General features: G+C 36.4%; 1 protein-coding gene across 6 annotated transcripts in view; it reads left to right on the top strand.

The window, feature by feature from the left end:
• The window catches only part of KAT6A (lysine acetyltransferase 6A), a 146500-nt gene extending 123759 nt beyond the window's left edge, over nt 1–22741 (top strand). For 3 of the 6 annotated variants that reach the window (XM_031950763.1, XM_031950765.1, XM_031950766.1), the window contains 4 exons: nt 11167–11398; nt 12514–13113; nt 14948–15254; nt 17408–22741. In XM_031950763.1, coding sequence (XP_031806623.1) covers nt 11167–11398; nt 12514–13113; nt 14948–15254; nt 17408–20052 — 3784 coding nt within the window. In that variant the 3' untranslated portion in view covers nt 20053–22741. The remainder of the gene's footprint in view (nt 1–11166; nt 11399–12513; nt 13114–14947; nt 15255–17407) is intronic. The other 3 variants (XM_031950767.1, XM_031950769.1, XM_031950768.1) reach the window with 3 other exon arrangements.
• Nucleotides 22742–23597: the final 856 nt, after the last annotated feature.

Here is a 23597-nt window from a genome sequence, read left to right as displayed (position 1 = left end):
CTTCAATTATTACTTCTATATGGATGATTATATGAATTTATTAGCTCTAATTTTATGTAACCTATTCCTCCAAATTCATATTGACATTTCCACTCATGTGTTGCTATTAATTTAGATTCAGTATACTGAAAATTCAGTTCGACAGTCCCGTATCACAACTCACACCCTAACCTTGGCAAATTGGCTCTTCTTCTAGTACCCTATTTCTGTCAAATGAAACAATATTTTACTCATTCAAGGATGACATTCAGTGACATTCTTGAATTTTCCTTTCATAAAAATTTCTTGTGTTTGTTTAGTTATCAAGTTCTGTCTTTTCTTCCATTTAAATGTTTCTTTCATTCTTTCATCTTCATTTATCTTTATGTGAGTTTCCAATACTTCTCTCATAGGTTATTAAAGTATACCTGGTCATCTTTCTGCCTTCATTCTCTTTGCTTTCTCTTCTATCCTTCACTATGACACCAGATTAGTGATCCAAAATGTTATTATCATTATGTCATTAAGCAGGGCTCACTTGCTCAGAAGCCTTCAGTAATTTCGCACTACTTGTAGCATGAGCAAACTGCAGTGGCAACTTTTATTATGTATCTCTGAGTTAAAAATGGTTTTTACATTTTAAAATAAAATAAAACAAAAAATGTAAAAATATGTAGCCTTATAAAAATAGATTATAAGGATTTGGGTTGCTTGTGGTAGTTTGCCAATTCCTGGCCAATAGGGTAAAGTTTAGAAATCTCGTTTGGCATTCAGGGCTCTACAGTTATGATCCCAACCCTGCCCTGTCCAAACTTATTTTCCACTAATCCCCAGCATAAACTTTTTTCTTCAAATACCTGTTTTTTCACTCTTGCACAAAATATCATTTTCAATTCATTTTTCCAACCTTTGTTCATGGTGTTTCATATTGTTTCTCCCAACCTATTTTCATATTATTTCATATTGTTTAGAAGGCTATCCCCTTCTCTATCAGTATATAAATGTTAACCATTTTGAAGGGCCCAGCTCAAATTTCACTTTCTTGATAAAATTCTATTCTAGTTTATCTTGCTTACTCAAATTTAGGTTATTATCTCTACTACTAATTTTGGCATTTAATCCATGTTACTTTATTTCCCATAATGATTTCTTGAGGGCAAAAATTGTTTCTAATTCTTTATACATTCTATAGCACTTAACATCTAATGGGAATACAGCAGTTACTAGTTGGATTGATAACACTCAAATAATGTTAAGATCGGCTACAATAGGCTTTTATTTTCATATTAAATATATAAATGAGAACTTTTCTGCTATCACATTATAAATGCTCTGGATTTTTAACTCTCAACTCTTAAAATATCTTTTTTTTACTATCCTTGTGACAAAATGCAAAGTATACATACACTTTTACATTATACAGAAATGGCTACCTTAGGGAAAAGTCCTTGTGCCATGTAAATTGTTTGAGTTGAGTAGTTGTTTCCCTTCCCACTCCCACCCTTTTCACTCTTTTTCTTTTTTTTCTTTTAAATTATATTTTGATGTTTTTTTTCCCCCAGTTTGCAAAAACTTGCCTTCTTTACAACTCTCCCCCTCAAATCCCCCAGAAAACAAAAGAAAAATAAAGCCTACATTAAAAATGTGTATAGTCAAGCAAAAAACATTTCTGCACTGACCATGTTAAAAAAATGTATATTATCTTCACTTGGAATCCTTAATTGCTTTATTAGGATGTGGGGTAGCTTGTGGTTGCTCATTACAATAATCAGTTACTAAGTTTTTCAAAGTTAATTTATCTTTATGATATTGCTGTCATTGTGTTAGTTGTTCTTCTGATTCTGTTCACTTTGCTCTATATTAATTCATGCCAGTCTTTTAGGTTTCTCTGAAGTTGTCCCTTTCATTATTTTTTATAGCATAATAATAATAAAAGGCTTTGTTCAGCCTTTCCCCAGCTTTTTGGGCAGCTTCTTGGCCTCCTCAAGAAGAGCTATAAGTATTTTTGCACATTTTTAGAATTTGTTTTACTCTTTTAATATACTTTCCTAATACATTATACCTTCTATCTTCTCCCTTTTTTCTCCCATTTCCTTCTGAGTCAAATGTATTTTTGTATTTAACTCTTGTGTGTTGTATATATGTATTCTCTTCTCTGATTAGTTCAGATAAGAGTGAATTTTAAGTGTCAGTTGCTCTTCCCTTTTTCCTTATTTAGTTAGATGTCTGTTTGCTTATCCTGAGCAACTTCCCCTAACCTTTTCTTTTTCTTTTCCTTCTTAAGTGTTCCTCTTGACTTCTTTCCATTCTTCTCTTAAGCTCCTTAAAACATAAAAGAACTACTCACAAGTCTTGTCTAATTAGACTCCCTATGTGAATCCAGATGAATATAGGGTTTAAAAGGGGATACATGTAATCTCTCCATATTTGAATGTAAACAGTTTATATTGTTTTGTTTCTTTTGACTTAATTTAGGTTCACCTTTTTATGTTTCTTTCAATTCCTGTGTTTGAATTTGTTTCTATAGAACTCTGATCTTTTCATTAAGAATACCTGGAAGTCCTCTGTTTTTTAAAAACTTTTCCACCCTAGAGCTAGCTATTCTCAGTTTTACTAGGGAAGTTATTCTTGGTTGTAAGCCTCATATCCTTTGCCTCCTTAGAATATCACCAAGTTCTTAGTGATAGATACTAAATCATGATTCCTCGGTATTTGAATTCTTATATTTCTGATTGCTTATAATATTTTTCTTTGACTTGGAAACCCTGGATTCTGAATTCCCAGGATGTTTCAGAGAGGTTATTTTTTTTTTCTCATTTTAGAGTTTCTTTTAAGAAGTGATCAGTTTATTCTTTTTATTTCCACTTTACCCTTAGGTTCTAAGAGGTCTGGGCAGTTTCTTTTTTAAATTTCTTGAAATATGACTGGATTCATTGAACCTTTTATAATTGGTCTGTATTGTTTGTATTTTTCCTGGATGTTATATGTCAAATTTTCCCTTAAGTTTTACTATTTTTGTTAAAGAGACTTTTACTTCATTAAATGTTCTTTTTTCTTATTTTGGATTATAGTTAGCTTTATTGTTTAAGTTTCCCTTGGTGGTAACCCCAGCTGTTTTGCTCTATGAAATATAATGTTCCAAGACCTATGGTCTTTCAACATAGTAGCTGCTAAGTCTTGTATAATCCTTATTATAGCTCCATTATATTTGATTAGATGATGTTGTGTTTTTTTTTTGTTGTTGTTGTTGTTGTTGCTTCCAAAAGTTTTTTCTTAACCTAGGAGCTTTGAAATTTTATTTGAAAACTTGTACCTGGGATCTCTTTCAGGTGGTGATCGGTGAATTTTTTCTATTTCTGCTTTGCCTTCTTGTCTAGAACTCCAGGATAATTTTTCTTGATACTTTCTTTTAATATTGTATAAAAATTATTTTTCTAATTGTAATTTTTTAATGTGACTGCTTATATTGTTTCTCTCTTGTTCTGCAGATCAGCTGTTTTTTCTGATGAGATGTTATCTATGGTTGTATTCTTTCTGCTTTGCTTACTCATTTTTATTTATTTTTTAAAATTTTGTTTTTAGCAGCTATTCATGTAATCTAGTTCTAGATCTGAGTTATGTGGAATGATGCTCTAAATTTCAGGTTCTTCTTACTGTTATTTTCTGAGGTCTGTCTTGGAATTCAACCTTGAACTCTCTTTTATACTCCTAAGCTAAGGCAAAGGCCCCCAGCCACATGCTTTTGCAAATAATCACACTCCTTGCTGTATCTCAGGTGGCTGCAAACTACAGCTGTCTTCTCTGCCCTGGGACTAGAACCCAGGGACTCTGCCCTCCTGTAAGTGCCTACAGCCAACAGCTACTGCTGTTGCATTCACTGAAAGTGTGCTAGCTCCCCCTCATCCCTGCTACTACAGCCAACATAATTGTGCTTGGTGTCCCTAGACAGTGAAAGATCTTTTAATTTTCCCCTACTCAGCCATAAAAAACCCCACACTGTGAGATGAAAGTTTCTAAAGCTGTGGTTACTTCCAAACCCAGTTGTTTTCCAGAGCTTGTTGATTGTGCAGGGCCAGCCCTGGAGATGTTTGCACTTCAGTCAGGCTGAACCTCTGTCCCTGGAGGTGGGGTCTTTCCTGCAGTCTTTTCAAGTTGTTTTAGAACAACTGCTTATCCCTAATTTTTGTGTATTTCTGCGGTTCTATGTTCTCTCTGAGGAAATGCTCTGTCTTTTTTTGTGGAGAAAATTTGGAGAGCTGGAAGTTTTCTGACCTACTTCACTATCTTGCCAGAATCTTTTCTAATACATTAATTCTTTAATTTCTTCTCCATGATCTCTTGATCAATTGTTTTTACTTTGAGTTAAACTATGAAATTCCTTATATTTTCTTCTATATTTTTACCTGATCTTTTGACTTTGCTTTAATATTTCTTGCATTTTTTTTTTTTTTAAAGAGCATTTGACTTCTGTCGATTTATTCTAATTTTTAGAAAGTTTCTTGGCCTGGGCAGGATTTTATACATGTTATGCCAAACTGTTAATTCCCTTTGCAGTTCTTTCTTCCATAGCTCTTATTTCTTTTCCATTTTCCCCTCAAATACTCTTGTTTAATTTATAAAAAAAAAATTATAAATTTTTGTTTCAACTTTTCTAAGAATTCTTGTTCAACTTGTTCCCCAATTTTTTTTCTTTTGAGATGTTGGTTCCAGATGTTTTAGAGTCACTCTTTTCTTCCATGTTTGTGTTTTGAGTATCTCTGCCACCATAATAATAACTCTTTAGAGTAGGATTCTTTTTGTTTGTTTGCTCATTCTTCCAGCCTGCTATCTCACTTTGAACTTCAACTTAGTACTGGGTTCTGCATATTTTTAGAGGGAAGATCTTGTTTTGGGTAATGAGTGTTGCATTATTCCATGATCCTAGGTATGGGCTGGAACCTACAAGCTTTTAGGATTCTTACCCAAAAGGAGCTGATCATTGTCCCCCTGTTCTGAACTTTGCTAGTTTCTTACCTGGATTTAAAGCTGAGCAACAGTTCTATGAGTTTATACTTCATTTGGAGTTTCATTAGACTCCTGCTGACAGGACAGCTTTTTTGTTGTTGTTCTTGAGTGACAAAACTTCAAGCTTTCCTTTGTTCTGGGATTCCTGTCCTGATTATTATTCTGTAGGCTTCAAAATGAACAAGATTCTAGATCAGAAATCCTCTCTTCTTTTGAAGTCTAAGCCACACCACAACTGCTAGTTTCTGAACTTACTCATTTATTGGTATATTACCCCAAATTTTTTTACTCAGGAATGCTATCTTTTGGGAACACATCCCCTTCTCAGTTTATCCCAGATCTGTGACTTGAAAACTGGGTAGTGGGTGCCAAAACTATCTGTTGATAACTGTTACTGTATTCTACATATAGTACTCCAGTATAAGTCTGGAAACTCCTTTTGCCCCTATACAGCTTCTCCTTTTGTATTGGAGTACTCCCTGCATACTCTGGGACTTTTGGCCAGTCCTTTTTCCCTCAATCTGCAGACCTTTCAGTCTGTCTTCTTATGGTCTTCACTTCCCACCCAACTGTATACCTTTGGACTTGCCCATAATATGCCCCAGAATCCCATTATCCTGCAAGATCACATAGCCCCTGGGACTTATATCTCATTCTGGTCCTCTGACTTGGTAACTCTGTGATTGGAATGTATGTATAGCACTTTTCCCCCAGAACCCTCCATTTAATATGGCTTGTTAAAGGCTATCTATCTCTACAGTTTCCATCCAACTATGTATTTTTGTATTTTTCCATCAAGTCCCTATTCTCAAACCTCTTCTTAGCTTCCTTTTATGTGTTGTTTTCCCCCATCAGATTATAAGGGTAGGGACTGTCTTTTTTTTATATCTGTATCCTCATAATAGGCATTTAAATACATGTTTATTTACCAACTGACCTTGTTGACCTGGGCTGAAAAAAATGATTTTCACAGTGACTTTTTTTCCCACAATCTATCAGAAGTCTATATAGTACATTTTCTAGTGCCGTTCCCCCCCCCCCCCCCCTTCAAGAGTAGAATAGCTTTGCTGCACTTCTTATTACCCTGTTGTCTTTTTAAAAAAAATATCCTATTAATAATTATGTCTTTTTTTGTGCCCTTGAATCATGGCAGTTTTTGCCATTAAATATATAAAAACTATAATTTTGTTTCATAAAAGCTATGCATCTTGTTTTTCTTCTTTCAGGCCCAGGGTGGTTCATGTTGGTATTTTAAATATTTTATTTTTTCTTCAGTAGGAGTCTTCCATATTTGTTCGGCCAATCCACATACATTTATTAAGTGTCTGCCATTTGGCAGAGACCATACTAGGTGATGAGGGCACTAGATCAAAGATTAAAATAATCCCCATTCAAAAGGAGTTTATTTCTTAATAGGGAAGACAAATACAAAACTCACCCCCACCCCCAAATAAATAAAAAGTAGTTAAAGAGAACATATTTTGGTAGGGAGAGTGCTAGCAGTTGGGGGCTTCAGGAAAGGCTTCATGTATAAGACAGTACTTTAGTTATGTCTTAAAAGAAATTAGGAGTTCTCAGAGTTGTAGATGAGCAGAAGCATTCTAATGACTAGAGATGATTCCAGTGCAAAGACAAAGAAATGGGACATATGTAGTGTAATAGATGAGAATTAGAGTAGGCCAGTTAACTTGATTGCAGAGTAAAGGAGAAGATGCAGTGACTAAATGCATCTGGAAAGAAAGGTTGAGGCTAGTTTGTGAAGAGCCTTAAAAATGAATCCGAGAAGTTTATATTATATGTTAGAACAGCAGTTCTCAAACTTTTTAGTCTCAGAGTCCTCTTATAATCTTAAAAATTATTGAGAACCCTTTTATACTCTTAAAAAATAATTGAGGATTCCAAAGGACTTTTGTTTTTGTGTTTGCTATATTAGATTTTAAAACTGAATAGATTTTTAAATATTAATCCATTGAAGAACAAATAGCCCATTACTTACTAACACAAAATTTCCGCACCCCCCCCCCCCGGCAAGGCAATTGGGATTAAGTGACTTGCCCAGGGTCACACAGCTAAGAAGTGTTAAATATCTGAGGTCAAATTTGAACTCAAGTCCTCCTGACTTCAGGGCTGGCACTCTATCCACTGTGCCATCTAGGTGTCCCCCTTTTTTTTTTTATTTTTCAAAAAAAAATTGGAAGGTTTTCTTATTTTTTGCTGATCTCTTTAATAGCTGAAATTTTCATAATGAAATTTAGCCTAATAGTTGAATTTTCATATTTGCTTCTATATTCAGGTGGTATGTTGTTTTGGTTGAAGCATACGAAGAAAATCTGACCTCAGACACATGTCTGAGGGAGGGCATTAGGATGCAAATAATGTTTTAATATTATAAAATTATATGAATTAAATTATATTATAAAAATAGTTTTGACTTCATGGACTCCCTGAGTGGGCTGCTCAGACCACACTTTGAGAACCACTATCCTAGAGGCAGTAGAGAGAAGCTGGATTTGAGTAGGAGATTGATATAGTCAGATCTTTGTTTAAGTAAAATCATTTGGTAGCATTACTTAGGATAGACTGGAGTAGGGAAAGACTGGAGGCAGGAAAACTAGGTAAAAGGCTTTTGCCATTATCTTGGTAAGAAGTGATAGGGTAGTTTTATGAGTGGAGAAAAAAAGAGTTGAATTTTAGAGATGTCAGTAGAGCTACAAATGTCAAGATTTGGCAGCTGATTATATATATGATGAGGGAGAATGAGTACAAACCTGGACAAGTCGCATCTTTAACAGAAATAGGAATGTTTAAAAGAGAAAGGAAAGGATTTTAGAGGAAAATAATAAGAATAGCAATAACATAAATTTGCAAGTCATTTTACATGTAATTCATAAAGATAATTAATTTTTGGACATATTGGGACCTCTGATGTGAAATGTTCAACAAGCTATTGGGGTGGCAGGACTGACTCTTAGGAAAGAGACTAGGATTGGATATAGAGATGTAAGAATCATCTACATAAAGATTATATCCTTAGGAAGTAATGAAGTCACCAAGAGAAAATGGAAAGAAGAGAAGAGGGTTTAGTACAGAACCTTGGGAAATTCTCAGTTAAGGGTTATAATGACTGAAGAAAAAGGAAGAAAAAGAAAAAAGATTATAATGACTCCAGGAAAAAGAAGACTGAGAAAGAATAGTCACATAGCATTTGAGATTTAGAAAGAGAAGACTAAGAGAAAATAAGATCATGAAATCCCATAGAATAGAGAGTATGTTGGAGGGAGAAGGTGGTCAAAAGTGTCAAATAACAATAGTTAACACCTACATAGTACTTGTTTGCAAGTAACTTTTTATTTTTATTTTTTATTTTATCTTCACTACCACCCTGAATGGGAAGTGCAGTTAATATGCCCATTTTTAAATTGAGGAAGCTGAAGCAGATAAAGGCCATGTCACTTGCCTCAGATAAGATAGCTAGTAAATGTTTGAAAACTCAGACTTTCCTTACTGGAGGTCCGGTATTCTATCCACTGTGTCCTCTAACTGTCCTCTGACAGAACAGATAGAGTGAGAAGGATGAGAACTGAAAAAGACTGGAAGATTTGGTGATTTAAGACATTATTGGTAACTTTAGAGAGAGTAATTTCATTTAAATGATGTGATGGAAAACTAGATTGCTAAGAGTTGAGTAAGAGAAAGAAGAAAAAATGGGAACAAAGAGTAGAGAGAGAAGTTTTTAAAATTGCCTGAGAACTCTGAGGTACCAACTTCACACCTCTTAGATTGACTAAGATGACAAGAAAGGATAATTAATGCAAAGTGTTGGAGGGGATGTGAGAGACTTGGGACACTAATACATTGTGGAGTTATGAACTGATCCAACTATTCTGGAGAGCAATTTGGAACTATGCCCAAAGGGCTATTAAACTGTGCAAACTCTTTGATCCAGCAGTGACTCTACTGGGCCTGTATCCTAAAGAGATCATAAAAAAGGGAAAAGGACATACATCTGCACAAATGTTTGTGGCGGCCCTTTTTGAAGTAGCAAAGAACTGGAAACTTATTGGATACCCGTTAATTGGAGAAGGGCTGAATAAGTTTTGATATATGAATGTTATGGAATATTATTGTTTTATAAGAAATGATCAGCAGGATGATTTCAGAGAGGCCTGGAGAGACTTACAGGAACTGATGCTAGACGAAGTGAGTAGAACCAAAAGAACATTGTATCTAGCAACTAGATTATATGATGATCAATTACGATGGACGTAGCTCTTTTCAACAGTGAGGTTAATCAGGCCAGTTCCAATAGACTTATGATGGGGAGAGAGCCATCTTCATCCAGAAGGAGAATGGTGGGAACTGAATGTGAATCATACATAGTATTTTCAGCAATTTGTTGTTGTTGTTGTTGTTGTTGTTGTTGTTGTTTGCTTGTTTTTTCTTTCCCGTTTTTTCCCCTTTTGATCTGATTTTTCTTGTGCAGCATGATAAATGTGGAAATATGGTTAGAAGAATTGCATATGTTTAACCTATCTATATTGGATTACTTGTCTTGGTGAGAGGGGAAGTAGGGAGGGAGGGAGAAAAATATAGAACACAAGGTTTTGCAAAAGTAGATGTTGAAAACTATCTTTGCATGAATTTTGAAAAATAAATTATTATTTAAAAAAAAGATGGATGCAGAATAATGCAAGTTTTAAGAACAGATTAGCTTCCTTTAATTTTGCTATCTAAATTGCAAGGATTTTTGTTAGAGCTAAGGAGAACTTTAGGATCCAACCTTTGATTAGTGCCTTAATATTATTGCTTTTTTGAAAACAATACATGATTAAAGAGCTCCTCATTTACAATTACATTAAAAAAAAAAAGCCATTCCTTAGAAGACAACAATAGGGGGAAAAATTGTCTGAGAAAGGGAGAAGCTATAGGATTTTAGCTTAAAGGGATGACAGAAGAATGAGGGAAAGACTTTTTGAGTATTCTTGAAAACTCATATCAAAATCAGATGATCTTAATTAGAGAAAGGAAAGGAGATGTAGGAAACGAGATGGGAAGGGCAGGTTTGGTAGTTTCTGTCTGAAGTAAGAGAGGGAATCGATTAGGGAGCAGTAATAAGAATATCATGCTGAATTGAGGGTGAAGTTGGAAAACTTGGGATTTATAATGTATCCAGTTAGCATGATTGCAAGACTTCCTTTGGCTTTGTTGGACATTCTTAGTAGTAGTAGGGAAGATAGACAATAGAAGTAATCCAACACATCTAAATACAAACCTCAATATTTTTGACAAGAGATGAATTGCAATTATTGTACCTTAAAACCTTTGTTAGGATTTGAATTGACTGGTTTTTGTATATGAACTGAGTCCTAACTGCCTTCCCATCATTTAAGGTAGTAGTAGTCAATTTATCAATGTTTACTCAGTTATAGGAAATTTTATTAAACCTCATTATAATTTTATTATAACATATCTTTATACCCCTCATACCAGTTTATAGTTTTCTGCTTTAGGTACTGTCTTATCACTTATGTGATTACAAGTTTTTCATGGACAGAGACTGTTTTATTTGTCTTGGTTAAATTGTTATAATAAAAACTTAGTATGATAATCTCTATTCAGCTGGCAACATTGATTGTCTGCTTTATGAAAGATACCTCTTTTAAGTTCTCCTGAAAATGAAGAGAAGTGTAAGATGTGGTTTGTATCTCAAAGTGCTTACATTCTTTGGAAATTTGGGGAGAGAAAATAGAAACATAAAAAGTTAGCATTACAAATGGAGGTAACATGAATCACAAGGTCATGTGAAAAGATCATGGTGAATGTGAAAACATTAAGTGCTATAGGAACTGAGTATAGAGATATCACTCTGCTTGGGGTATTCTGAGAAGTAGAAGCAAGAGTACTTGAGGCTGAGTCTTGAAGGATGAGGAGGTTGTAGATAGGTAAAACAGGGAAGCTGAGAGAATGTGAACAAGACTTGCAAGGCTTTTTGAGGACGGGGAGGAACCTTCTTCCAGGGCTCTTCTTGGACTTCTCATTTGGCTGGCTGTGCCTTTCTTTACGCAGTAGAATATATGGAAGCTTCATCATTATCATCATCATCACCACCACCTACACTTGTAGTCAGATTATTTGTAGCTCTGTCTTCATTATGTATAGCCCACACATCATTGACTACTATAGACTTTTTTCTGATTACAGATTTGTAATTATCCGCCGGGAAAAACTGATCCAGGATCATATGGCAAAACTCCAAGTGAATCTGAGACCTGTAGATGTAGATCCTGAATGCTTGCGTTGGACTCCTGTCATTGTCTCCAATTCTGTAGTCTCAGAGGAAGAGGAAGAGGATGCAGAGGAAGGAGAAAATGAAGAGCAGCAGTGCCAGGAAAAGGAACTGGATTCCAGTGTAAGGGTATAAGTAAAGGTCCTTCTTTCCCCTCCATTGTCCTCTCTTCCCTTCAAGGTCAAAAGCATCTTTAGAGGCATTATGTTATATGGGAAAGCATACTGCGTTTGGAATTTGAGGACCTGGGTTCAAATGCTGTATTTGTCACAATTTGCTCATCTGTAAAATGCAAGAGAGGGAAAATAGATGGCCTCCATAGCTTCTTTCAGCTCCTAATCTGTGATATGTTTTGAGTTGTCATCAGTGTTGATGATGTATGATATGAGATTTCATAATTTATTTTGTCATTGTCTTCTCAGTAAAGCTGATAGGCACATCAGAATGATTTAATAGCAGAACATTTAGGAAGATTTGTTTGGTGTAGTAAGAAAAAAAAGAACACTGAATTTTAAATCGCAAAACTTGACTTCAAATCTTGGCCTCAGCCTCTTACTGAGAATTTGGCCAAATCACCTCCTCTCTCTGGGTCTCTGTTTCTTCATCTATAAAAAGAAAGGGTTGAAAAGGAAGATTTTTAAGGTTTCTTCCAGCTCTAAGTCTTTGATCTTAAGATCCGTATTTTGTTATTCTTGGCTACTGTATGAACATAATGTCTTATAGAGATTTCATTTAAAAATTTAGGTGAACACCTAATTTCTGAGCAATAGAGATCACTTTGATAATAAAGGAAAACATTATAAATCTGAAAATCAGGCATAATGAAATTGGATCAGTTTCTCTTGAAGTGACTATAAAATAAACTGATGAGTGTGTGTGTGTGTGCGTGCGCGCGCGCAAATAGGTAGATCATATGATTGTCTTAAATATTTTCCTGTTAAAAATTGTTTCATTTTCTGGATTTTTAAACATTAAATATTACATCATATATGATACAGAAAATCTTTTCAGTTCTCTGTGATTATGGATGCATTTTTAGTCACTTCTGGACATTGTATTAAATATCTTAACTATTTCAAAAAGATAGCTGTCATTTTTTTTTTTTTTCCCTTAACAGCTTGTTTAACAGTTTGTGTTCTTTTCTTAACAACTTAGTCTTAGTGCCTAAAATGCTGGAAGAGATAGGTACAACTAATAGGATACTGAAAACACTAACTAAATTTTTTTTTTTTTTTTGGAATCAGATGTCAAAGTCGGTGTCTTGGGAGAAAAAAGAAGATTCTTATTCAATTGAGAATGAAAAGAAACCAGATATTATTGCACCAGCTAATTCTGCACGACTAAACAAGGAAGTTCTTCCCCTAGATAGTCTTCCAGCAAATAGTCAACCATCTCGGAGAGGCCGATGGGGACGTAAGAACAAAAAAGTCCGAGAGCCTTTTAGTGAGAAAGATTCTAAACTTCCCTTGGAAGAAACACCATTGGTTCCTCGGGGAAGATATGGCGAATGTGAGGAAAAATCTGAAGCCTCCCAGGAACAGTTCACTGAGAGTGAAGAGCATTCGACAGCTTTAGAGGGTCGGTTTGGCAAAGATGAAAAACCAGAAGTCCCCAAAAGACGACTAAATGAAAATGTAGAGATATGGCGAGGACCACTGAAGAAAAGCCCAGAGCCCCTCAAGTGCAGATTACCAGAAGGGAGTGATCGACTGCCTCACCGGTATAATGATGGAGACAGAGCCATTTTGAGGGGCTTTAGTGAGAGTAGTGAAGAGGAAGAAGAACCCGAGAGTCCTCGGTCAAATTCACCACCTGTGCTTACTAAACCCACATTAAAACGAAAGGTATAGTGCATTATATTTCCAGTCTTCTAATTGTAACTTAAATTGTGGGTTTACCTCGTTCTGTAATACTGCAAGAGCTAAAACATAATGTTTGTGGCTTTTGTCTTTAAAAGTACATGCATTTATCTAATGTAGCCATTGACTGGATCCTTCAGACACAAATTTGATATGTAGGTCACTCTGATGGATAAAGAAAATATTCCTCATAACCTTCAAGAATTGGCTGAAGGATTATGTGCTTAGATTTTTGGTTTGAGATTTAAACCATGGTTTGCAGAAGATTTGAAACACTTTTGTTTTCTTAAGTTTGCAAAGATGGTATAGAGGTGTTTATGATAAGACAGTGGAGCCAGGTGTTGAGTTAAGAGGAAATTTGGATAGGGCTTTTCTCCAGGGATCCTCAAGAGGGTAGTAGTCTGACTCTGCCATTATTCCTGGGGGACCCGTTCCCCCCACCAGAGTTCTTTTTATTGTTTCCCTTCACTCAAATGTTTTGGTTCAAGTTTGTTCAGAAAAAAGATCTATTAAATAATGATGTATGAAGTTTGAAGTTCTGAATGATAGCAACATTGTCAAAGGTTAAAGGCAGGCATTACCTAGAGCCTGATGTGAGTAAGCCAAAATGTTTTTTCACCTCTAGTGACCATACGTTGCCAGGCATGTCTGTAGTTGGATGTCTGGTTCAAGACTAGGATACCAGATTCAATCTTAGGTCTCTCCATTTCATAATCATGTGATGTGATTAATTTTTTTAGTAATGAAAATTTTCACAGTATTTGACAATTATGTTTTCCAGTAGGAGGACTAAAATGTAAATTAAAGAAATTAAGTTCTGATTCTGGCTTGATGGTTATCTACATAATCACAAACAAATTTCTAAATTCTCATGTCTTATTGTACTTTCTGTAACTTGGAAGAAATAATCTATATTGTTTCTGTCCTACAGAAGTTCATTAAAAGGCCTTATAAATAAAATAATGTGTAATGCATTTTGAGGGTCTTAATAAAACAACATTAAATAAGTTAGAACATTAGTAATTTCTTGTCACTGTACTATCAGAATCATTCTTAATGATAATTAAGTTAATGTTAATGTTTTGTGACACATTTAATAAAACAAAATTGCTTTTATTTCCAAATAACTTCATTATCACTGAGTGTATAAATTTCAAATTTAGTATTTCTGTGCTATATTGCCCTTTTTTTTTTTTTAGCACAGCTTTCTTGTTACAAAATCTCTAGAAGATTTATACTGATGTTCTATTAACCTTTTTCTTTCTTTCTTTTTTCTTTTTCCTGTTAACCTTCTTAAGTTCTATGAGGCAAATTTTTTTGTCTTAAGACATGGAAAAAAGTTGTACATTACTTCGAGGGAGAGAGAGTTATTTTAGTATTGAAGATCTTTTTCCATTTCCCAGGATATTCTTCCCTTCTTCAAATAGACTGAAGAAAAGTAAATGAATCTTATCTGATCTTTATGAAAATTACATGAGATAACATGTAAAGAATTTTGCTTTAAATTTCATTTATAAGTGCCAGTTTAATCTATCTTAATTGCCTTTTACTTCTGTTCATAGTAATATTACATGTACAGTGTTTAACTTAGGGAAAATTTCATACCTATTAGCTACATCTAGTGGTAGACAGTAGTAATGTGCTACTCTCCCTTCCCCCTAAATCCCATATGTCTGATTACTGTGAAATTGGGGGAGAAAACACTTCAGCAATCAGTAGAAAAATGAAAATACTCTGTTTATAAAATTGTCTCGCTTTTGGTTCTATTAGTTTCATTTTATTGAGGATACTAAAAGAAAATTCTTTATTTTGAAAATAGAAACCAATTCTTCACCGGAGAAGGAGAGTCCGAAAGCGAAAACACCACAATAGCAGTGTGGTCACAGAAACTATCTCTGAGACCACAGAAGTGTTAGATGAACCCTTTGAGGATTCCGACTCTGAGAGGCCAATGCCAAGATTAGAACCTACATTTGAAATTGATGAAGAGGAGGAAGAAGAGGATGAAAATGAACTGTTTTCCAGAGGATACTTTAATTGTTTACCCTCCCAGGAGGTCCTTAGGCATCGATCTTCTTCTAAGAGGAAGTCTAAAGATATAGAGGAAGAATCAGATGATGCTGATGGTATGTGTCATAGAACTTTTTAATTGTCCATTATTGCAATTCAGAATATATAACCATCTTTAAAGAATTTTAAAGGAACCCCATAATCCTGGCTTTGTTACTAAGTTTAAAAGTAAGACTTTGGAGACTCTCTGATGTTTCTATTTAGACATTCTCTAATCTCTTAAAAATACAGGTACTCTCTTTGTACATTTTTCTTTAATGGACAGCTAGGATGTATAGAGTGCTGGGCCTGGAGACAGGAAGACTCATCTTACTGAATTCTAGTCTGACCTTAGACACTTACTGGCTTGGGATACCTAGGCAAAGCATTTAACCTCGTTGGCCTCAACTTCCTTGTCTGTAAAGTGGTCTGGAGAAGGAAATAGCAAACCACTCCAGTATTTCTGCCCAAAATCCCCCACCTTATGAGGATCACAGAGAGTCAGGCATGACTGAAAGATGATTTAACAACAGTAATATTTTAAACATATCTTTCATTGTCCATTGAGCACATCTTCCTCCATTTAGCAGACAGAAGGTACATGTGTATATGTGTACGCACGCACACACACATACGCACGCGCACACACACACACACACTTCATACTGTGAGTATTTTATCAATTTTGTTTCAGTAAAGTTTATACCAAGATATCTCTGGAAAGGTGTAAGGTTAACAAACTATGAGGTAATTAGGATTATGATGCTAAAGATATTCATGCAGGTTAAAAAAAAAAAATCAAAATCTTAGACAGAAAAGGGAAGCTTTGATTGATTCATTACCTAAATTACAGATTTAGTTTAAGGTAGAGAGAACTTGAAAATAGTAAAACTCGGGTTATTTTGTGTCTTTCTAAAGCTTATGACAGATTCAGCTATGTCACTCTTTTGCTCAGTAAACTCCAGTGACTAACTGTCACCTCTACCATCAATTACAAAATCTTCTATTTGGCATTTAAAACACTTCATGACCTAGTCCCTTCATACTTTTCCAGTCTTCTTATACTTACTTCTTACCAGATAGTCTTCAGTTCAATGACATTAGCCTCCTGGCTTTTCCATGGACAATGACACTTCATCTTTCAACTCTAGGCATTTTCTATGGCTTCCTTCCATTCCTGGAATGCTCTTCCTTCTCATTTCTACTCTCGACTTCTTTCAAGTCCCAATTAAAATCCCACTTTCTACATGAAGTTTTTCTTGATTTCCCTAAATTCTCGTGCTTCCCTTTGTTTCCTACATCAGATTGTGAGTTCTTTGAGGACAGGAATTGCTTCTTGTTTCTTTTTGTATCCCTGTTGCTTAGAAAAATTAAACTGGCTAACTGGCACCCAGAATGAGCTTATTAATAAATGCTTATTGACTGACTGAAAAGGGTGACTTGTAGTAAGGATAATTATCATCTCTCATTTCTCAGAAATCCAAACTTATCTCCATCATTCTAGTTGAACCTTCACATGATAATTATGACTTCATATGACTCATTATTACTCATATTGTTTTCTGTGAAGTAGCTATAGGATTCTGGCATTGGATAGAACCTTAAACATCTTCTTGCCAGCCCCCTCATTTTACAAATGAGAAAACTAAGGCTAGTGACAGGACTAAGAGTGTCAGGTTTCCTCAATTTGTAACCCTGTGTTCATTTAGTTATTACTCCAGTGGTACGCTATGGAATTTGTATGTGCACCAAATTCCTAGGAAGATTGTGTTTAAAACTTGTTATAGAATTAATGAGCTACACAAAGGAGTTATTCTATCATTCATGATAATAACAATAACCCAAATAACAATAGCCCAAAACAATTTTTTAAAGTAGAAGACTATCTCAAAATTTTGTGATCTGTAATTTGCAAATGATCTTAAATCTTTTCACCCATCTGAAAAGGGGAATGCAGGAAGGAAGGATAACCAGTGAACATTTTTGGGTAGAAACAATGTTAGAGGACATCATACTTGATACCTGGATTTCATTCCCAATCATTACACTTCACTGTGACTTAGTTTTCTTAGCCATACAGTCAAAATATTTTATTTACTCTCTACTATTCCTTTCTAACCAGTTTGTGATTACATATAAAATCATCTCTGTTAAGTATTTTCAGTTTCTCATAGAAAGACGATAAAAAAAAAATTCAGAGAATGACTACTTTCTTTTGTTTTCTCCACAGGCACTCCTATTCTGAAGCCAGTGTCCATGTTGAGAAAATGTGATGTGAGGGATTCCCCACTTGAGCCAGATACTTCTACACCTTTGAAAAAGAAGAAGGGATGGCCCAAAGGCAAAAGTCGCAAACCAATCCACTGGAAGAAAAGACCTGGCCGAAAACCAGGATTCAAGCTGAACCGAGAAATGATAACAGTATCTCAAGAATGTAGACCTGACCCCATGGTACCCCTTCCTAAAGCTGGACGTAAGCCTAAAATTCAAGACAAAGAAGAGGTTGCTGAACCAAAAGAAGACTTGCCCCTTGCTGAAGAAAGGAAGGAGAATGATATCCATGGAGAAACAGAAGAGGCAGGAGAGGGAGAAGATGAGGATACAACTAGCAGTGAGGTGAGAGCAGCTTCCCCAGTGGACAGTCGTGGTAGCCCAGTGACAGAATCTAAAGAACCCGAGATAGAAGAAGAGGTTGAGGAGAAACCCCGGGTTTCAGAAGAAGAGCAAAGGCAATCAGAGGAAGAGCAGGCAGAGCTGGAAGAGCAGGAACACGAGGAAGAGGATGAGGTGGCTCTGGGAACAAACCAGAATGAGGACCATGACGCAGATGATGAAGATGATGGTCACTTAGAATCCACAAAGAAAAAGGAATCAGAGGAACAGACAATTAGAGAAGGAGTCAAAGAGGAGCCTGGGGGTCAGGAATCTTTTTTAGAAACAAATACCCAGAGCAATCGAGAGGAAATAAAGAGCAAAAATGAAACAGACCCCGATTCTGAGGAAGAACAGGCTTCCCATGAGACATCAGTTGTATCAGAGCATATGCCAGGGTCTGAGGATGACCATGAAGAAGAAGCAAGCACTAAAGGAGAATTAATTGAATTAAAAGAAGAAGAAGAGATTCCTCATAGTGAATTGGATCTGGAAACAGTGCAAGCAGTACAATCACTGACCCAGGAAGAAAGCAATGAGCATGATGGAACATACCAGGACTGTGAAGAAACACTTGCAGCTTGTCAAACTTTGCAGAGTTATACCCAAGCTGATGAAGACCCTCAGATATCAATGGTCGAAGACTGCCATGCGTCAGAACACAACAGCCCAATATCTTCTGTTCAGTCTCATCCTAGCCAATCGGTCCGTTCAGTCAGCAGTCCTAACGTGCCTGCTCTTGAGAGTGGTTATACCCAGATCAGCCCTGAACAAGGATCCCTGTCCGCACCCTCTATGCAGAACATGGAGACCAGCCCCATGATGGATGTGCCTTCGGTGTCAGACCACTCTCAGCAGGTGGTGGACAGTGGCTTCAGTGACCTGGGCAGCATTGAGAGCACCACAGAAAATTATGAGAACCCTAGCAGCTATGATTCCACTATGGGCGGCAGCATTTGTGGAAATAACTCTTCACAGAGCAGTTGCTCTTATGGAGGATTGTCTTCCTCCAGTAGCCTCACTCAGAACAGTTGTGTTGTCACTCAACAGATGGCCAATATGGGCAGTAGCTGTAGCATGATGCAGCAGAACAATGTGCAACCTGCTGCCAACTGTAACATCAAGTCACCTCAGAGTTGTGTGGTGGAAAGACCACCGAGTAACCAGCAGCAGCCGCCCGCACCGCAACAGCAACAGCAGCAGCAGCAGCAGCAGCCAGCACCGCCACCTCCCCAGCAGCAGCCCCAGCCCCAGTCCCAGCCCCAGCCCCAGCCTCCTCAGCCCCCTCCGCCACCCCAGCAGCAGCCTCCACTGTCACAGTGCAGTATGAATAACAGCTTCACCCCAGCCCCGATGATCATGGAAATACCAGAATCCGGAAGCACTGGGAACATAAGTATTTATGAAAGGATTCCAGGGGATTTTGGTGCCAGCAGCTATTCCCAACCATCAGCCACCTTCAGTTTAGCTAAGTTACAGCAGCTGACAAACACCATTATGGACCCACATGCCATGCCTTATAGCCATTCTCCTGCTGTGACTTCCTATGCAACCAGTGTTTCTTTGTCCAACACAGGACTGGCTCAGCTAGCTCCATCCCATCCATTAGCTGGGGCCCCTCAAGCACAAGCCACCATGACGCCACCCCCAAACTTGGCATCCACTACCATGAACCTCACCTCACCTCTGCTCCAGTGCAACATGTCTGCCACCAACATTGGCATTCCCCACACTCAGAGGTTGCAAGGACAAATGCCAGTCAAGGGGCACATTTCCATCCGTTCTAAATCAGCACCACTGCCCTCGGCAGCTGCTCACCAGCAGCAGCTTTATGGTCGCAGCCCGCCAGCAGTTGCCATGCAGGCTGGCCCTCGTGCATTAGCTGTTCAGCGTGGTATGAACATGGGGGTTAATTTAATGCCAACGACCCCTTATAATGTCAATTCCATGAATATGAACACTTTGAATGCCATGAATAGTTACCGAATGACACAGCCCATGATGAACAGCAGTTACCATAGTAACCCTGCCTACATGAACCAGACAGCACAGTATCCTATGCAGATGCAGATGGGAATGATGGGGAGCCAGGCCTATACCCAGCAGCCTATGCAGCCAAACCCTCATGGGAACATGATGTACACTGGCCCCTCCCATCACAGCTACATGAATACTGCTGGCGTGCCCAAGCAGTCTCTTAATGGACCTTACATGAGAAGATGAGCAAGATGAACTTGCAATTTAAAAACTTAAATATATATAAATAAAGGAACCTTTTATACTGACAAACCAGAGAAAATGGACCTTTTTCCAGTTAAAATATTGCTGTAGATTTAGAGGGATTCTTCTTTGGTTTATTTTATTTTTTAGAAAGCCTGGTCTTATTTTTTTTTTTTTTTTTTTTTTTTTTTTGGTTCATTTTGTTCTGGGTTTTGCTTTTCTTCACAATCCTGAAACATTTTACAGTAGAATTCGTCTAAGAATGGATTTAGGGAGGGGGGAACCATGCACAAAATCTTTTCATAATTAAAAAGAGCCTTACTTTCTTTACATACCACATGGACAGAATTTGTGTAAAAGTGAATTTATCTTTATTTTATTTTAAAATGTATGTTCCCCCCTCACTGTGTGCAGCTCCCAATGTTGTCATTTTTAAGTGTTAGCTATACATCTCGAGGGTTAAGCAGACCCTTCCCTCCAAACCCAACCTTTCATTTCCTACTTCATTCCAACAGGAGGCACTTATGGGAGGCTCGGAAGGGGACATGGAGAACAACCCAAACTCCTTAAACTTATTATTATTATTATTAATATTATTATTATTATTAAAGTGAGGCAGGAAATATTTCTCCTCTTTAAATCCCCTCCTCTCCCTATACACACACCTCTTGAAACCTTTCCCACAATCTTTTTCTTTGTAGATGAATTTCATTGGAATGTTTGTTTCGCCTAAGCCAAGTATAATGTAATTTTCTAATATTTTCATCCAGCACTCAGAGACACAAAAAATGCTTATAAGTCTCATCTGACAGCAGTATCTCTGAGTAATGTTTGCAATCCAAATCCTAGTCTTTATATGAATATAGAATGTTCACCTAGCCATCAAGAAGACAAAATTGACCTCTTATTTTTTAATCACCTAGTGAATCAGCCATAAATCTCATAGTCCATCAAAATTCTTGTTTTTAGTATGTACTTTGAAATGCTAAGGGTCTTGATTCTTGAGCCTGCAAATCTGACTGAATTCAAATAGCAGTCTCTAGTGGTTTGCCTCTTTTTAAACTACATTATTCACTAAGCATCAGTGGACAAACTACATTTCAGTGAATTAAAAAAAAAAAAGTGAAAAAATCTTAGTCACTATTTATTTAATGTTGAAAGGAATAATGAGAAATGTCTGTGTTTCCTAAGGGAATTTATGACATGAGTTGTATAACTGTTCAAATAGCACATACCTCCAGTTCCCCAGTGTCCTTTGAGATTTTTTTCCCCTAAGTTCGTCCCCTGTGAATCAGAGTGTATCTACCCATTTCCTATGAGAGGTTGACTAGAAGGACAGGCCACCAGCACAATTCCATAGAGTCTAGTCAGCAAGATTTCAGTACGTTAGTATATTATTCCAACCCCATCCTCCTTTCCCTTGTACAATCAGTTCTCTAATATTTTCCTGATACTCTCTTCTGGGATAGAAAAAGAGACATTTTCCATCAATGAAAAGATGGAAACTGCTGTACTACTTGGTATATGCAGTCACATATCCAAAAGGGGAAAATATTGCTTAATGAAATATTCATAAGCATGTTATCTCCTTTATTTGTATATTTTATATAAATAAAAATTTTAAAAGTACTAATTAGGCATTAAAAATTTTCAAATGCACAGATTATTGGGAGTTTTTCTCCAGATGCACTTAAATTGACTTTCCCAATTAAGTGTTAGATAGAAAAGGCAGAATTCCACACCTTATTGCTATTAATTTTGAGCATGTGCAAGGCTGTGTAGGACCCAGTTTCTCTGTATATACTCTTCCAATTCCCAATCATCTATGTAGAAAGTACACTGTGCTGCCCCCTCCTTCCTACATCTTCAGCTGTGTCATTGCTTCCTGGTTGGGTTGGGGTGGGGGGTGGGGGGAAGGTATATTGGGAGGAGGGTGGGTCAAGGCAGAAGGAGAAGCTGTTGAAATGAGGGCCGTGAATTCAGTTTCTTTTGGTTTGCGGTTGTGTTTGGTTTGGTTTCTTTCTTTTAAAAAAAAAAAAAAAAATCAATCGGGCAGCTCCCTTTTTCCACATGCCTCTTTGTGACTGTAGAACTATTGTAGAGAAAAACGTTCTTTTCTATATTATAAAAAATTATCCAACACAGTAATATTGGTACCTGTCATTTTTTCACTTCTGTTTAAAAAAAAAATGTATTTTTAGCAAGATAACTTGGGTAATCTTCTAAAAGAAATTAAAAAAAACTCACTGTTAGTGACTTTGATGCCTTTTAAAATAAGAGCTTTTTCATTTCATTCCATCTTTAAAATTTTTTATCTTTGTTGTAGAATATTAAAAACTATTTTAAGAAAGATAAAATTCTCTTTAAAGAGATTCTCTAGAGTGTGTGAATAGAGCTCCAGATGCCTCTAAAAGCCGCATGTACAAATGAAGCTAAGTCTATTCCTGTCTGTTTATATTTGCTTTTCCTGTTTTGTAACTTCTTTGTACTTTGTTCATGGTGACTTGTAAGCTAAGGGGAAGGGGTGCCTAGATGCCTTTGTAATTCTCCATGTCATGCGCTCCTGGGCCAGTTGGCCTCCCTTCCTCTCCTTGTATGTAATATCACTTTTTTTTCCCTTTCTAGCAAGTACTTTCAAAAGAACTCTGTACATTTTAACATAAAAAAATAAATTATGTTGAGCCATTTTGGATGTCTGTCTTGCCTGTGTAATTCTTCCTTCCCTAATGTTTTGAATTTTTAGTTCAATGATTATTCAGCTTTGTTCACAAAGCAGATATGTAAAAAAGGTCCCATTTATTTTGTTTTGAAACCCCAATTTTTATTTAGATATCTATTTAAGTGGCCAGTGATATAGGGTTGTGTTTTGTTTGTTTTTTCATTAGAAAATGTGTAGCATTTTATTAGCTGAGTTTGGGGGAAGTCCTTCTGTTATTAGTGTCCTGGACTTTGAACAGAAAACTGACTGAAGTGACTCTAACATTTCTTACACTTAAAGTAAGGGGGAGGGGAAGGAATCAGTCGTCTACTGTAAGAATATATATAATTAGTTTTAATTTTTGTTGTAAAAATTAAAAATTTACCAGCTATTTCCTCAATTTTTTAATTGGTTTTATTGGCTATGGTTATTTGCCACTTTCCATGAACCTTTTAAGTACTTTTTACATCTTGCAAGGCATTCTGGCCAGCTTCAGAAAATGCAGAATTAGGTAGATATAAATGATGCTATCAAAGAGCTTATCAAGTAGCATTTGTTATGTGCTGGGCACTGTTGATTTGTGTCTTTTCCCCTGCTCTGAAGACAAACTAGTATGAGTACTTGGCCTTTGTCCTTTAAAATAATTAGAATTAATATAGGAACCCTTTGCAGTTTTCAAAGATCTAAATTGATTCCTTTAGTAGCCAATTTGCCATAAACAGTGTGTAATTCCCCTTTTGAGATGAAGGAACTAAGTTTTAGAGATATTAGCAAGGTCACACTAATAAATGGAGGGACTTTGAACTTGAACCCAATTTTTTAGTATCATATCCAGTGTTCTTTCCCTTAA

This window comes from Sarcophilus harrisii, chromosome 2 (assembly GCF_902635505.1).
Source record: "Sarcophilus harrisii chromosome 2, mSarHar1.11, whole genome shotgun sequence".
Lineage (NCBI taxonomy): Eukaryota > Metazoa > Chordata > Mammalia > Dasyuromorphia > Dasyuridae > Sarcophilus > Sarcophilus harrisii.
The sequence above is the reverse complement of the archived record's forward strand: the minus strand, read 5'-3'. Positions and strand labels throughout refer to the sequence as shown.